General features: G+C 44.5%; 2 protein-coding genes across 3 annotated transcripts in view; one reads left to right on the top strand and one right to left on the bottom strand.

The window, feature by feature from the left end:
- On the bottom strand, positions 1-8,622 carry SPACA9 (sperm acrosome associated 9). 2 transcript variants are annotated; one of them, XM_015825854.1, is made up of 5 exons: positions 8,494-8,622; positions 6,872-7,028; positions 3,229-3,431; positions 1,643-1,790; positions 1-80 (listed from the first exon to the last, which is right to left on the bottom strand). In XM_015825854.1, the coding sequence occupies exons 2-5, from the start codon at positions 7,013-7,015 to the stop codon at positions 72-74; spliced, it is 504 nt and encodes a 167-aa protein (XP_015681340.1). In that variant the 5' UTR covers positions 7,016-7,028; positions 8,494-8,622; the 3' UTR covers positions 1-71. The 2 variants fall into 2 exon arrangements, with proteins under 2 accessions (XP_015681340.1, XP_015681339.1); XM_015825853.1 differs by lacking the exon at positions 1-80 and having other exon boundaries at positions 1,285-1,790.
- Positions 8,623-9,347: 725 nt separating this feature from the next.
- AK8 (adenylate kinase 8) overlaps positions 9,348-14,918 on the top strand; it is a 45,887-nt gene continuing 40,316 nt past the window's right edge. Inside the window, exons 1-2 of the mRNA XM_015825848.1 lie at positions 9,348-9,453; positions 11,707-11,791. Of these exons, the coding sequence (XP_015681334.1) occupies positions 9,370-9,453; positions 11,707-11,791 (169 nt within the window). The 5' untranslated portion in view covers positions 9,348-9,369. The remainder of the gene's footprint in view (positions 9,454-11,706; positions 11,792-14,918) is intronic.

The following is a 14,918-nucleotide window of genomic DNA, read 5'->3' as shown; positions in this document are numbered from 1 at the left end:
TTAAATGCAAGGGAAATGGCTTTATTCAGAAGCGTCTTCGGGTTGGAAGCAAAAAAAAGGCAGAGGTAGTTTTAAGAAGCCTGTGAGAAGGTGGAAGAAAAAAAACACAAAACCACAATCAGACCCAAAGAGCAGAACTGGGAGATCAAATATTGCACGTGTCTTTTAAAAAAAATTTTTTAAAACAAGTTTGCTGCCCCTGTGGTAAACATCGAGAAGGAAGAGAATGGAGTTTTCCAATCGTGAAGTTCCAGCTTTCCAACGCATGTTGGTTTCGGGTTGCAAAATGCACAACCTGGTTATAAGGTGGCTTCTCAAAAATTTAACAATCTGCAGTTTATGTCTTCCGGGATAAATGTTGCAGGATCCAATCCGAGTTGGTCGCTGGGATCAAAGGTTTATTCTTCCAAGCTTTCGGACTTATGTTGCTATCTTCAGAATGTGTGCACTGGGCTGTTCTACCTGTTGTATTTGTGGTGCCCAGTGCACACATTCCCTGAGGATGGGCTTCAGACAAGGCAGAAACCTTGGAAGAATAAACCTTTGCATCCCGGGGACCGACTCAGATTGAATCTTGCAATCAGCTGTTTCTTCTGCTCCCTGATCACTGAGGTCCTGATTTAAGTACGTCTGCTCTGGGATCAGGTTTGGAAAGCCAGTGCGGACCTACACAAGAGAACGGGCTCTAGGGCTGCACATGGTTTTGACCAGGAGCTTGGCGGAAAGGTAGAATTTGATCTAGTTGCCCTTGGAACCGAGCGATCCAAGTGGATCGCCCGATGGAAGACGGCCTGATCAACTTGCCCAAGTATGGACAGGCTTCTGAAGTCAACAAGGTTGACTTGATGGGGACTTCCCCCGAGTCAACTGAGAATCAGACCACAAAATCCAACAGGTTTTTGACAGGTGAAATCTTATTTCTGATCTCCCCCCCCCCCAAAAAAAACCAGAATGATCCATGGGAAAGGCTCTTCCTAACTCCCCAACCTACGTCTCTGTTGACCCGTTGGCCAACGCAATCTTGAGTTCAAGCTAGTTGGCTTAAGTGGTGATTCCGTTCATCGCTGCTTGGGCTCCTGCCTTTACACCAACCAAAAAAAAATGCAAATCGGAGTAGGGTTGTGATCCACATCCAGCCAGGTCACCCCGTGATCTACAACCGGGGCACAGGACCCTGAGCAGGCTGTGAAAAATGATCCTACGAAGGGAAGGGCCACGGCTGATTGACCCAACCGAGCATGGCCTGTCTTTTCTGCACCGTTCTCAGAAAAGCTGAAGCAGTTCCAGGGAGACTAATTTTAATTTCTAGACACCATGCAAGTGTGTGGGTCGTGTTGCTTTCCTGCCCCCTCCAGCTCACACAACGCCTCTATTTAGTTGGGTTTGGTTGGGTTCAAAAAGCATTTTTACCGGGCGGTTTCCAGGGACCGTCGAGGAATTTTTGAATGGCTCGCCCAAGGCCGCCCATCTGTTTTATTTTAGCCGCCCGCCTATTCTCCCGCTTCTGAGCCTTATCCACCAAGCTGAGCTTGGTCTGGCAAGCCTCGGTGACGAAGGTGGGCCGGCCTGACAGGTCGAAGCCCTTCTTGGTCCGGGTTGGCAAGTTTATCTGCTGGAGGATGGCCGCTTTGCGGGCACTCACGCTCTGGAGCATGTTGCGCGGCAGCTTCTCCGTGTGGGCCACCCACTCCTTCATGCAGTCCAGGATGATGGGGATGAGGCTCACCACCCCGCCGTAATGGTTTCGGGCTTCGTCGCAGCTGAGATGGTTCACCACGTCATGAGGGTACCTGCGGTGTGGAGGAGGAGGAGGAGGAGGAGGAGGAGGAGGAGGAGGAGGAGGAGGAAAGAAATATAGAGAAGGAGAAGGAAAAAGAATTATACAGAGGCGAAGAAATTATAGGGCGAAGGGGAAAAGGAGAAGGATTTATATGGAGAAGTGGAAGAGAAGGAAAAGAAATTAGAAGAAGAAGAAGCGGAGAATGAATTATATAGAGAAGCGGAGAAGGAGAAGGAATTATATGAAGGAGGAGAAGGAAAAGAGAAGGAATTAGAAGAAGGAAAAGAGGAGGAGGAGGAGGAGGAATTATAGAGAAGTGGAGGAGAAAGAAGGAGGAATTATAGAGAAGGAGAAAGAAGGAGGAGTTATGAAGAAAAGAAGGAGAAGGAATTAGAAGCAGAAGTGGAGAAGGAGGAGAAGGAATTATATGGAGAAGGAAAAGGAGAAACAATTATTATGTGGAGGAGGAGAAGGAGAAGAATGATGAAAATTCAACTTTCCAATCAGCTGATCCAACTTGGGCACACCATGCTATGCCCTGGCACCTTCACCATGCTCTTCCACAAACCGTCCTGGTGGTTGAGAGCTTCTGGCTTTTGGGATCAACCACCAACAGTCAAGAAAGCTGGAAGGGACCTTGGAGGTCTTCTAGTCCAGCCCTCCACTTAAGCAGGAGAACCTATACCATCTCAAGACAAGTGACTGTCTGGCCTCTTCTTAAAAATCTCCACAATTTCTGGAGGCAAGCTGTTCCACTGGTTAATTGTCCTCACTCTCATAGACATACCCAATTGCTATAACCGTTCTTCGTATGTTTTAGCCTCCAGCCCCCTAATCATTCTTGTTTCTCTTCTCTGCACTCTTTCCAGAGCCTCAACATCTTTTTTTTTATATTGTGGTGACCAGAATTGGAAGAAAAAGAGAACAACCAGGATCACGGCTGGCTGGATGCAGTTACAGTACTGGATGGGGTCATCCGTGGAAGACCAGGTTAAGGACAGATCCTCCTAGTTCTTTGCGGTCCCCAGAAGTTGCAAGTGACTCGAAGGAACATAGTCAACCAATCCTCCACAAGCACTCACATTTTGTGGCTTGTAAGCCACGGTTCCCATGTCTCCGTTTTGTGTTTGTGGAAGACTGAAAGCTCGGAAGATTAAACCTCTGGTCTTAGGTGACCAACCTAGATTGGGTCCTGGAAAGAACTGTGCTCAACCCTGGGGGTGTGATGCAGCTCCTTTCAGAGTTGTGCGGATGGAGGCTATTGTAGATCTTGTGTGTGTGTTTTCCCCCAAACTACGTTTTTACTCATTCTCAAATCGTTAAGCTGTCCAGAGTCACAGATTTGAGACGCACATCTCCATCAATGCTAGTTAAATCTCTAGGGAAGCTAACTTAAGGCTTTCTGCAAGGCTGGGGCGTGGAGAGGGCCAGAGGGACTAGAAACTTACTTAGCCCGGAGGCCACTGAGGTCATTGCTGTGGCTGACGTACATCTTGCACTTCTCCAAGATGGCGTTGGTGGTGCTGTTTCCAGGGTGCAGGGACTCCAGCCTTTGGCAAAGCTTGTGCAGTTCACAGCAGATGTTGAGAAACATCAGGAGGATGCGCTTGTCGGTGGTGTTGTTGCAGTAGTGGTCCATGTACGTCTGCACCTGTTGGACAAGCAGGGCAAGGATGGGTAATACAGGGTGGGTCCTCGGCTTCATTTAGCGACCGTTCAAAGTTACGACGGCTCTGAAAATAGGGTCATGGGATCAAAATTGGAAATTGAAAACCATCATATTTACGACGGTCGCAGCGTCCCGGGGAGATCACGCGATCCCTTTTTGGCGACCTTCCACGGGGAATCCGGATTCATTTAACAACCGTGCTACTAATTTAACATCTGCAGGGATTCGCTGAAGAACCGCGGCAAGAAAGGCCGTAAAACGGGGCGAAATTCACTGAGCAGCCGTTTTGCTTAGCGACGGAAATTTTGGGGCTCAGTTACTGGCCATTAGCTGAGGACCACCTGCATTTTCAGACCGTGTTTACACGTCACAATCTGGCAGGCAACACAAGGCACGCTTCACCTTGCTTCTATCAAGAGGGGGGGGACTTCACTAAGCGTGCTGTGCCCCCCGTTTCTTTGTCACTTTGTCACCCAGAGCCAGAGGGAAATTCATTAACCAGGTTAAGCCTGTCGAACGAACCAAGGCAGCCTGTCTCCAAGCCGGCTTTGCAGTTTGTGGTTTGCGCTTCGAAAAACTGCAACTTTTGCAAAAAAACAAAACCCACAAAAAAACCCCAACCCTGGTCATTATCTAGCAAGTTTTGCTCCCTGCTATCCCCTTCTTCTTCCTCCCTCCCTGCGTGAAAAGTTCGGAAGAGAAAAAAGTTTCCGGGGAACATAATGGGGTGCAGAGGTTGCAGCCGACTCCAATCCGAGACTGGCCGGCATTGTGTTGCAAACCGCAATCCTCAGCTGGCTGCTGGATGGGTCTCAGGTCAGCTGTTAACAGGCAGGCTGGTTCCTGCACCAGAGCAATTCCTGGTAGTTCCTGAGCTTAATTGGATCCCGGGGTGACCAGCTCAGCAGGAAAGAAAAAAAAAAGAGAGAGAAGGAAGACACCTCCTTTTTAAGTGGCCCCACCAGATTCAAACTCTTCTTCCTGCCTCCTCAGTGCTCCCAACCCTGATGGGGGAATGTAGTAGATCAAAATAAAACCTCTTTTTCTCTCTCTTCCTCTCTCTTTGTCTCTCTCTCTCTCTGTGTGTGTATGTGTGTCTTTGGAAAAAGAAAGCAGTTGTGCTGGTAGACAAATCTCCAAGGTTTGGGGTTCTCTGCAGGCGGAGGGGGGAGAAGGTGAGGTGGGCCTGCCCCCCTCAGCTCCGTCCAACGGGTTGTATATTGCCATGTTGTTAAGCCTTGGGTTATGATAATTCAGCTGCTGTGATTGTTATTTGTGTCTTTTGGGGGGGGCTTCTTCTTTTTTTTGCGAGGATCCCCTGGTCAAAATTTAGGGGTTGGATGGATGGATGATCGACAGATGAGAGGAAATGGATGGATAAAGAGATAAGAGACATAGATGAAATGGATAGCTATGTAGACAGAGGATTAGAGAGGTAGATGAGAGAAAGAGATAGATAGATAGATAGACAGATAGACAGACAGACAGACAGACAGACAGACAGACAAAGACAGACAGAGGCATAGATAGATAGATAGATAGATAGATAGATAGATAGATAGATAGATAGATAGATAGATAGATAGATAGATAGATAGATATTAGGTAGGTAGGTAGGTAGACAGAAAGACAGATAGATATAGATGAGAGAGAGGAAGTGAGTGGATGGATGGATGGATGGATGGATGGATGGATGGATGGATGGATAACAGAGATATGACTGGTTGAGTCATAGTCCAACCCACACCTACAATAGGTAGAGAAGGTTGACTCAATGAGACATCCTTCATTTTTTTCTTCTTTTTAAATAGTTACTTCAAAGATCATCCATATAAGTGTCTTCTCTTCCTGCTCCTTCATCATCTTCATCTCCTTCTCCTTTTTTTCCTTCCTTCCTTCCTTCCTTCCTTCCTTCCTTCCCTCCCTCCCTCCCTCCCTCCCTCCTCCTCTCCTTCCCTCCCTCCTAAAGGGAGGGAATCCGATTCTGCTCCACTTAAGAGTTGACATTTCTTTTTAACGGGAGTCCCCAAAGTCTGGGGGGGTGAAAAAAACCCCACCTGCCTCCATTCATCATGTTGCCTTAGCAGACACTTCTCCATCCATCACAGCCCCCTCGGCTACAGAGCCATTACTTTTAATAGGCACTTTCAAATGCTATCGCTGCCCTGTGGGAACGCGTGCTGGGGCGAGAGGGACACTGCCATGCTCTCCATTTCAGTTTGGGAAGAGAGAGAGAGAGAGAGAAAGTTTTCAGGAAGTCAGGGAAAGGAGATGAGTCCAGTCTTCGCATGCCTGCTTTTTGTTTGTCTGGGAGTATTTATTCTGTTCTTGTTTTTTTGTTTTTATTAATTAGGCAATGAACGACGAAGAAAAAAATGGCTTTTTAATTGTTTTGTATTAGGTTTCTATCTTGGTAAGCTGCCAGAGTCACTGAGAGTGAGTTGGGCGGTTATGTAAATTTTGAGAAGGAAGGAAGGAAGAAAGAAAAAGAAAGAAAGAGGAAGGAAGGAAGGAAAGGAGGAAGAAAGAAAAAGAAGAAAAAGAAAGGAAGGAAGGAAGGAAAGAAAGAAACAGAAAGAAAGAAAGAAAAGAAGGAAAGAAAGAAGAGAGAAAGAAAAAGGAAGGAAGGTAAGAAAGAAAGAGGAAGGAAGGAAAGAAAAAAGAAAGAAAAAAGGAAGGAAGGTAAGAGAAAAAGGAAGAAAGAAAGGAAGAAAGAAAGAAAAAAGGAAGGAAAGAAGGAAAGAAGGAAGAAAGAAAAAGAAAGAAAAAGGAAGGAAGAAAGAAAGAAAGAAAAAAAAAAGAAAGAAAGAAAGAAAAAGAAAGAGAAAGAGAAAGAAAAAGAGAAAGAGAAAGAAAAAGAAAGATCAGGAAATTTCTTCTTATTTCTAGGTTGCTTCTCTCCTTTTTTAGTTTCCATCCATTCCTTCTTATCCTAGTAAATCTCTCTGGAGATTCTCTGTTGTCCAGGTCATACTTGTCCCAAAGCTGGTTTTTTTTCCCTTTCAAAAGGCAACTGGACTTTCTTTATTATTTTTTTTCCTCCGAAAACCTCTCACTTCTCATCCTAGAAGTTTCTCCAGTTCTGACTTAATGGTGGAGCACGGAAGGATGTCTATTCCTTGCGGTCCTCTGGTCGTTGGCACTCCTCCTGCGAGGTTTATCTGTACCCTCGCTGGGGGTGTGTGTGTGTGAGACGAATCCTGTAGCCAGAACTGAAGCAGCTTCTCTGGATGAGAAGCAAAACCTCTTCTAGCAAAAGCCAGGAAGTCCAGCGGCCTTTGGAAAAAGCGACTGCCCTCCGGTGCTTCGGAGAAGAGATTGACCCCTTTCTCCAAAGACTTTGCTCATCTCCCCATCTCCCCCTCAGTTCTATCACCCCAGCTTTAGGTCCCAAAGGGGTGGCAGGTGGACGTCCCTCTTACCTGCCCGATGCTGGACACAGGCTTAATTTTATCATGGGCGTTCTCTCGGACGTGTTCCAGGGCAGCGATGAAGGTGAACTGCTGCTGCTGGAAGATTTTATACGTCTGTTCAATGCTCCGAAGGCTTTCCTTGATTTCATTCATTTTTTCCCCCCTCCTAGAAGGGAGAGAGAAGCAGTCAGGAGTAAACTTGCAAAGCAGGCAGTCCTCAGCGTTACGACAATTCACTTAGCTGACCGTTCACTACAGCGGCACTGGAAAAAAAGGACCGTTTTTCACACTTAACGACCTTTCCAGCACCCTCCTGGACACGGGATCAAAATTCAGACGCTTGGCAACCGACTCACATTTATGACGGTCACAGCGTCCCCGGGGTGTGTGTGTGTCACGTGTGATCCCCTTTTGGGACCTTCTGACAAGCAAAGTCAAAGCCGGATTCCCGACAACCAAGGTTTCCAACTTATCCCCTGCAGTCATTCACTTAACAACCGTGGCAGAAAGGTCGTCAAATGGGACACAACTCACTTAACAAATGTCTCACTTAACAAATTTGGGGCTCATTTTGTGGCGGTAAGTCAAGCGCTACGTGTACGACGACAAAACAGCTTTCCTCCGATAAGGTTTTTAATCTGCCGTGTTTTTATAATGGATGATATTCATGTTCTCAGTGTTTTTATGTTGTAAGCCACCCCGGATGTTGGATATGAGCTGCGCGGCAAATAAATTTTGTAAATAAATAAGCAAGCAAGCGTAGAGACAGTCCTTGATTTGCGCCCGATTTTACGAACTCGTTGCCGATTGTTAAAGAGAGTCACTGCTGTTGGGGAATGAAGGATTGATATCCTTTGCAGTCATCGGAATATAAATCCTTCCATTCATTTAATCAGAACTGAAGAAGCTTCTTGAGCGAGAAGCGAAATGTTTTCAAGGGGAAAAAACAAACAAGAAAGTCCGGTTGCTTTTTGAAAAAAAGCACCGACCTGGATGATTGAGAATCTTCCACTGACATGCTGCACGTGTGAACCCACCCCGTTTAGGAGAATAACAGAATTGGAAGGGACCTTGGAGATCTTCTAGTCCAACCCCCTGTATCATTTCAGACAAGGGGTCGTCCAAGCTCGCCAATTCGCCGATCGAAATATTGTCAATGGGGAGATTTATTTTTTTTTTAAGTGCCATCCATGACTTTTCGGAAAGGCCCCCGGTTTACCTTTTATTATTATAATTATTTTGATTTACGGTATATAGCCATCCATCTAACATGCGTGACTCTAGGCGTAATGTGCCTAAAATTATTTCGGTTCTCTCCAGGAAAAGTACAGACTTGAATGTCTTGTGAGAAGTTGATAAGCTGCTTATCTCTCCTTAAAATATATCTTCTCCACTGATTTGAACCCAGAGCAAAAGGGATCCCTTTGATGAGCTGAGGATTCCGGGGGAAAAAAAAAACCACAGGCATGGAAGTGAAAGCAAAGACTCTGAGGCTGGAATGTTCTCAGGATCGGAACTCAGGACCGGCTGCATGGAAATCCCCCCTGATCCGCCCGCGGAAAGGGCACCATCCAGCGTTCCTTCGGCGTTCCACCTCCCCCTAAGAGCCCTGCCAGGTAGGCTCGGCTCACCTTTATTCTTCTCCCCGATTCTTCTGCATGTTCCGGAGTCGCTGCTGCTGCTGCCGGCGACCACCCGGATGGATTCAGCGGCTTCTCTACTCCCCCGCCCGCCTCTTTGCAAGCCCGAGGCGAGCCCGGCAATTGTTACACGCGTCTCCCGGGCAACCGAGGGGCGGGACCCTTGCTCAGCCGCCACGCCCCCCACCCACCCACCCCCTTACACGTGGGGACTAGCCGAGGAAAGCCCGGGGGAGGGGGGGAGGCAGAAAAGACCGCCCGGCTTTTTGCAAAAAAAAAAAAAAAAGCTCCGCAGAGCCTCCAAAGCCAGGAGCAGTCTATCCGCCAACCAGGGCTTTGGCCGTTGCTGGAGCTCCAAGCGGAAGGTTGGCAGGTTTGCTGCCCAGGAGTTCTCCGTAACTCTCTTTGTCTTGTTCCCTTTGCCTTGCTGGGTGGGTGGGTGGAGAGGGCTCCCCCGAGGCATGTAGTCGGTTGCTGCTGTGCTGCCTCTTGCCTCGTGCGCAAGGTTTTAACGGGGGAGAGAGGTGCAATAGAAGCTGGGGGTGGGGGGGATGTGGAGAGTCCCTCGTGCAAGCTGAAAAATGTGACTGCGTTCACACAACCCGGGAGAAACCCGTGCAGGCGAGGAAAAAGCCAGTCCTGCATTGAACCCGTGCAAAAAAAAACAAAAAAACCCTCGAGCGATCATTTTTTTTGTTTTGCCTCTCGGCCGCCCTCTAGCGGCCACCCCCGTCGCCGCAACCCAGTCTCTTTGCCTAGCCAGTGGGCGGCGTGAGGTCTGTCGCTCGGTGATGACGCCACCGCGGGCGAAGCTCGTCTCCTTCTAGGAGCGTCGCAGCATAGCGACGCGCGGTTGCTAGGGGCGCCATGGACGCTACCAAGAGGCCTCTGTACATCCCCCCGCAGATGGGGCTCTACGCGGAGAAGCACCGTCTTTTCGACATGATGCAGGTGAGGGGAAGCCGGGCCTCGCCGGCTCGTTGGCCAAGAACGGGCCGCCCGCCTCCCTTCGCGGCCCGGAGAACGGCTCAATTCTTCCGAGGGAAAATTGCTGAGAACTCCCAGCAGCCACCGCGGCCGGCTGGCCGGCTGGCTTGCTAGGAAACCACATTTCCCAGCATGCTCTAGGCCTAACGAGGCTTCCCACTGCTTTAGCCCTGTGTAGGTAGAACGTGGCTCTGTCTTTGTAAAGTTGCAGGACTCCAGTTCCCATGCAGGCTGAGGATGATGGGGCTTGAAGTCGGGGAGGTGGTGCTTTGGGGAAAAAAATACATGATGTTTGCAATTTAATCCTGCAAATATCACGGATTTTAAAAAGGCGTGGATGAGTGCTGGAGAATGCTGCTTTTTTTTTTTTTTTGCTCCATTTTGTTTTTTGCTCCAGTTGATTTTATTGAAAATGGACGGCCCACCCTCCCTCAATCCTAATAGGAAGAGGGTGCAAACATGATTGCAAAAGTGGGAAACTGCTTTAAGTGCCGCTAAGAAGTTTGGTCCTACCTAGAATCTTTTTTATTTATTCTTATACTTTTTAAAGATCTTTTTTTTAAGCTTGCCTTTATTATCTTTATAATTAACCCAAAGTAACAAATCTACCCAATATTTCTTCTTGCTCTAATTTTCCCCACAACAACAACCCGGTGAGGTGGGCTGAGCTGAGGTAAAACGACAGGCTCAAAGTCACCTAGTCTGCTTTCTTGCCTAAGACAGGATTAGAACTCAGGATCACAACGCTGAGCAACGGCGTCATAAACAATCTCGTTCCCCTACAAATAATTGTGGGTTTTTCTGCTGACCGATAGAAGTCCCGTAAAGAAATTAATTGCAAGGTAGTTTTTCAAAATGTTGACAAACTTGGAAGCAACATTGGGTTGAGAAAGTAACATTTTAAAGAGTGAGTTAAAAACATCACAAAACTTCTGTTTTTGTTGCAGCTTTTTATTATTGTTGTTAGATACAAGAGTTTCCAATTGCAGATCCTCTAATGCCCCTAGGTTTCTGATTTTTTTTTTATTGTTATCAGTCCTTGTGTAATATAAACCAGGAAGCTTTTCCCCCTAAGTCAATAACGTGAGCAGAGTTGCTAATAATTTGTTTGTTAAGAAGATTCAGAGCGGAGCAGGTAAATGGAGAGGATCATGTGTATAGATTTTGCCTTGTAGACGAAGAAAAAAAATTGCTTTTGCAAAGCTGGACATTGAGAAGTTCCATTGAGGGGACTGGAAAAAATAAATAAAGGCCATAAAGCAGGGGTCTTCAAACTCGGTCCTTTTATGACTCATGGAGGTCAACTCCCAAAATTCCTCAGCCAGGCACGCTGGCTGAGGAATTCTGGGAGTTGATGTCCATGAGTCATAAAAGGGCCGAGTTTGAAAACCCCTGTCATAAAGCATTGTTTCAAAGCGTAAGGCTATTCAGAAAACATGCTTAGCAATTTCTCTTCTGGATTTACACAACTTTAAGAGAAGCAAATAACTTGCTAAGTTGCAAAAAAAAAAACCCACAAAACAAGATTAAAACTAAGTGTTTGTGACACGGACAGATATTCTGTGATTGCAAGAACTATTCTATATAAATCAAATATATGCAGCTAAATCAAGGAACTACCAGACAATGAAACCACAATCTAATCAAGGAATTATCAAGAAGAAAATAACATCCCTACCAACATTAGCAAGGCAACTCCTGTATATAAACAGAGAGCAAACCCTGCTCCCTTCTAGCACTGATGATGTTACCTAGTTGGGTAATGAAACATCTTCAAGAAAACCAACCAAGCTCAAGAAGCACCAACGGCCCACAATCCTCCTCCTCCTCCTCCTCCTCCTCCTCCATCATTCTGCCCTCCCTTCTAGCACTGATGATGTTACCTAGTTGGGTCATGAAATGCCTGCAAGAAAACAATCAAGATCAGAGCTACTCAAATAAACAGAGAGCAAGTCACACTGATGATGTTACCCAATTGGGTCACAAAACATCTGCAAGATAGCAAGAGTCGGGTAGTGTAAACATGTAATTAATAGTCCAGCATTTATTTCTCAAGTGGCGTTGTACCTGTTTCTAAAAACGGGCTCATAAATGCATTCATTGGAGGGCTTTTCTTAATTAATTCTGACTTGGCAAACTTTTGGATCGGTGGAAAAAGTTTTGAACAGAGACCAGAAATCGCTTCCTGGTTACTTAGCCCATTTGATTCTTTTCTAGGAATTGCTGGGAAATTTGCTAATCCACCGGCCGGAGAACCCCCTGGACTTCTTGATAAGGCAGTTAAAATTCAGCAACTGTGACGGTGAGTAAAGAGGGGCCTGTATTTGAAATGATTTGCTGAAATTCTGAGCAGTTTCCCCCAAACCGGAGTGAGTGGATTACGTCTTTCAAAATTGATTGTTGGTGCCTGGGGATTTTGAAAGTTGTCTCGTTCCCAAACATCTGTAGGATTCCAGATGGGCAAGGAGGGTACAGAAGAGGTTTGTTCACACTTGGCAACTTTAAAATGTGTGGAATGCAACTCCCAGAATTCCCCAGCCAGTGCGCTTCAAGAGGCTTGGACCTTCAACTCCCAGAATTCCCCAGCTGGTCTCGTGGTTTAGAACCCTTCTTATAAATAAGTGAAGATGCAACTCCATCCACGTCAAATAAAAATTAAGAGCCGACAGGCAAGGAAGAAGAGCGGAAGAGGAATTTCTGTTAAGTCTGATTTAATAGCATTTTCTTTTTCTTCATCTTGAAGAAGGAGCTGGCTGTTTGGGAAGAAGGAGGGTTACCCTCCCCTTCCCTTTATTAAAGTCATCAGCAAAGCTATGAATTTTCATGATTTCTGCTCGCAAGTCAGTTTTCACCCAGGAGGAGATTTCAAGCAGAGATGTAGAGGCAAAAAAAAAAGGGAGAAAAAAAATTAAAAGAAAAAAAAGTATTCCTGTCATGAAGTCAAAAATGATTTTAATTAGTCATAAATTCTAAAGCGAAGTGTAGGAAAGGGAGATATCCCTTTTCAATTCTTCACAAAAGCAGTAATAATAATTTAGATCTAAATTCATGGACAAGGGTAAAGCTGGTGAGGTGCTTTTCTTACATTTTAGCCTTTGGGCTTTATTCAGACTAATCGCCATGGATGAAAGTTTCCCTTCTGTGAATTATTATTAATTTTTTTTTGAAAAAAATTAAGATTGTATTTGTGGAGGGAAGAAATATCATTTCCTAAGACCCTATATGATTAATTCATGGTGTTGCTTGTCACAAAATGCAGTGAGATCCTCGCAAGGTAGTGGTTTTTAAAAAGGACAGGTACATTTGTGGAAAATAGATCTATTGAGAGCTAATATGAAATTTTTATTAATTTTTATTAAGTTGCATTGGTATCTTCTTCTAAACCGCGCAACCCTTGGGGATGACTTGATTCATACAACAACTAAACCACCTTTCTTTAACCATAATTGACTGGAATTTGTCCTAGTTTACAGCTTACATAATAGATGATAGGTAATAAATAATAAATAAATAACAGATAATAGATAATAAAGATAATATAGATAGATAATGGAATAAGAAGCAAAGGAGAAAGTGGGGGGGGGGGTCTTTTCCACTAGTTCCTGGAACAGCTTTCTTTTCAGAGATACCAAAAATATTACATTTTCTGATCTGCCTCCAACAGGCATCTGCTTCTACTGACTCCATAGCATCCACAAACCCGGATCTTAATCTGTGAAACTGCACAATATTCAGGAGAAACTGAATTCTACTTCCGCTGATTGATTGATTGGTTGGGTGGCTGGTGAAATTTTATTGACTGAATTCGTACAGCCGCCCGTTTCACCGCAGTGACCCTGGGCTGCTTACAGAAAGATAACCGTCAAAACGCAAAAACGACAACAAGCAACACAACTATTAAAGCAGTTTGGGAACCGTATCTACTCTTTATCAATCAGGAACCCTTCTCGAAATATTTCTCCGACATGTTTTACATTTTAAATCCAGTTCTTTTGGAAATAAAAAGTATTTAGTTAATTTTTCTCTCTTCGCCATGATGCCAGGATAAGTCAGGATGCTTCGGGCCCTTAAAAATGGTGGCCCAGCCTCTATTTAAAACCTTTATTGAATTTTGGCTGTTATGAATTAATTGCTCTTTTTTTTTTTTACAAGCCAGGGAGGCTTAATCAGAACATCTGTACCTTCCTGTGGAAGAATTCACTTTTCGTTCCTCTCCCCCCTCTTCAAAATCCATGACATATGTTTAGGGACGGTGGAAGATTTTTTTTAAAATTATTTTTTATTTTTTACCAGCGTGCAAATGTGTAAATCAATGCACTTGCTACGTCTGCTTAGCTGCTCCTAAGCAAAGGGAAAAGCAGATTTAGTACAAAGCGAACGTTTATAGTTGCCCTGGGCAATATTAAAGCGTGATACGGTGTGTATAATGATACGTTTCTTTTTTCTTTTTTCTATCAAACGTTTGTCCAAGAAAGCAGTGTATTAAAGCTTCAGTACCTCCGGGTTTTGACTGAATTTTAAATCAGGCTTCCTACTTAAAGCTCAAAAGGAACTGGAGCTAGAAAGCATCTTTTTTTTAAAAAAAATTCACCCCCGTTTGCTTTGAAGCGGGCGGAAGGAGTTGATTAGTGTTGGCACCAAAGCACATTTCCGATGACTCTGTTTATAAATAATTCCTCATTACCAGGCTGAAGTTTCAAGGTGTTAAAATTCTAAGGGGGGGGGGGAGAAACAGAAGAAGAAAAAAGGAAAAAAGAAGAAGAAAAAAAAAGAGAAATAAAAAAAGCTGTATGTTTTAATCTGATTTGGAAAGAAATTAGGTGATGAAACAGCTTAACGTACTCGGTTAAGATCTTCTTTTTCCGATCTTTTTCAAAACCAATCAGTGAAGCAGCGTTGCCTTAAAACTCCCAAGTCAAGAGAGCTTTGTTAAGATAAATTTGTAATCTGAGGATTTTGCCCTTGATTTAAAAGTTGTCCAGTTTAGTGTTAAAAATACTTGCAAAGCTTTTTTTTTGGGGGGGGGGGGAATGAAATTGCTTAGCACCGTTCTTCTTCCTTAGCTACCGTTCAAGATCAGACGAGACTGTCTTTTCTTCTCATTGTTTTATATTTTAATTGATAATTTCAGTTTGTTATTTTAGACTTGAGTGCTTCATTGTTGCTATTATTTTATCGTGGGTCGTCTTCATTGTTTTAGATTTTAGTTTATTATTTTAGTTTTGCTTTTTATGACATATTTTTTACAATAACAACAACAACAACAATAATAATAAAGTTGGAAGGGACCTTGGAGGTCATCTAGTCCAACCCCCTGCTCAGGCAGGAATTTTGATTTATTGTATTATGTATTTTGGTTTGTTTTTTTTAAAATTGTTTTAAATTTCCAGTTTCTTATTTGAGTTGGTCTCGCTTTATGTTGTATGTTT

This window comes from Protobothrops mucrosquamatus, unplaced genomic scaffold, assembly GCF_001527695.2.
Source record: "Protobothrops mucrosquamatus isolate PMUCROS unplaced genomic scaffold, P.Mucros_1.0 scaffold2837, whole genome shotgun sequence".
Taxonomy (NCBI): Eukaryota; Metazoa; Chordata; class Lepidosauria; order Squamata; family Viperidae; genus Protobothrops; species Protobothrops mucrosquamatus.
Note: the sequence above shows the minus strand (reverse complement) of the source record. Positions and strands in the feature narration are given on the sequence as shown.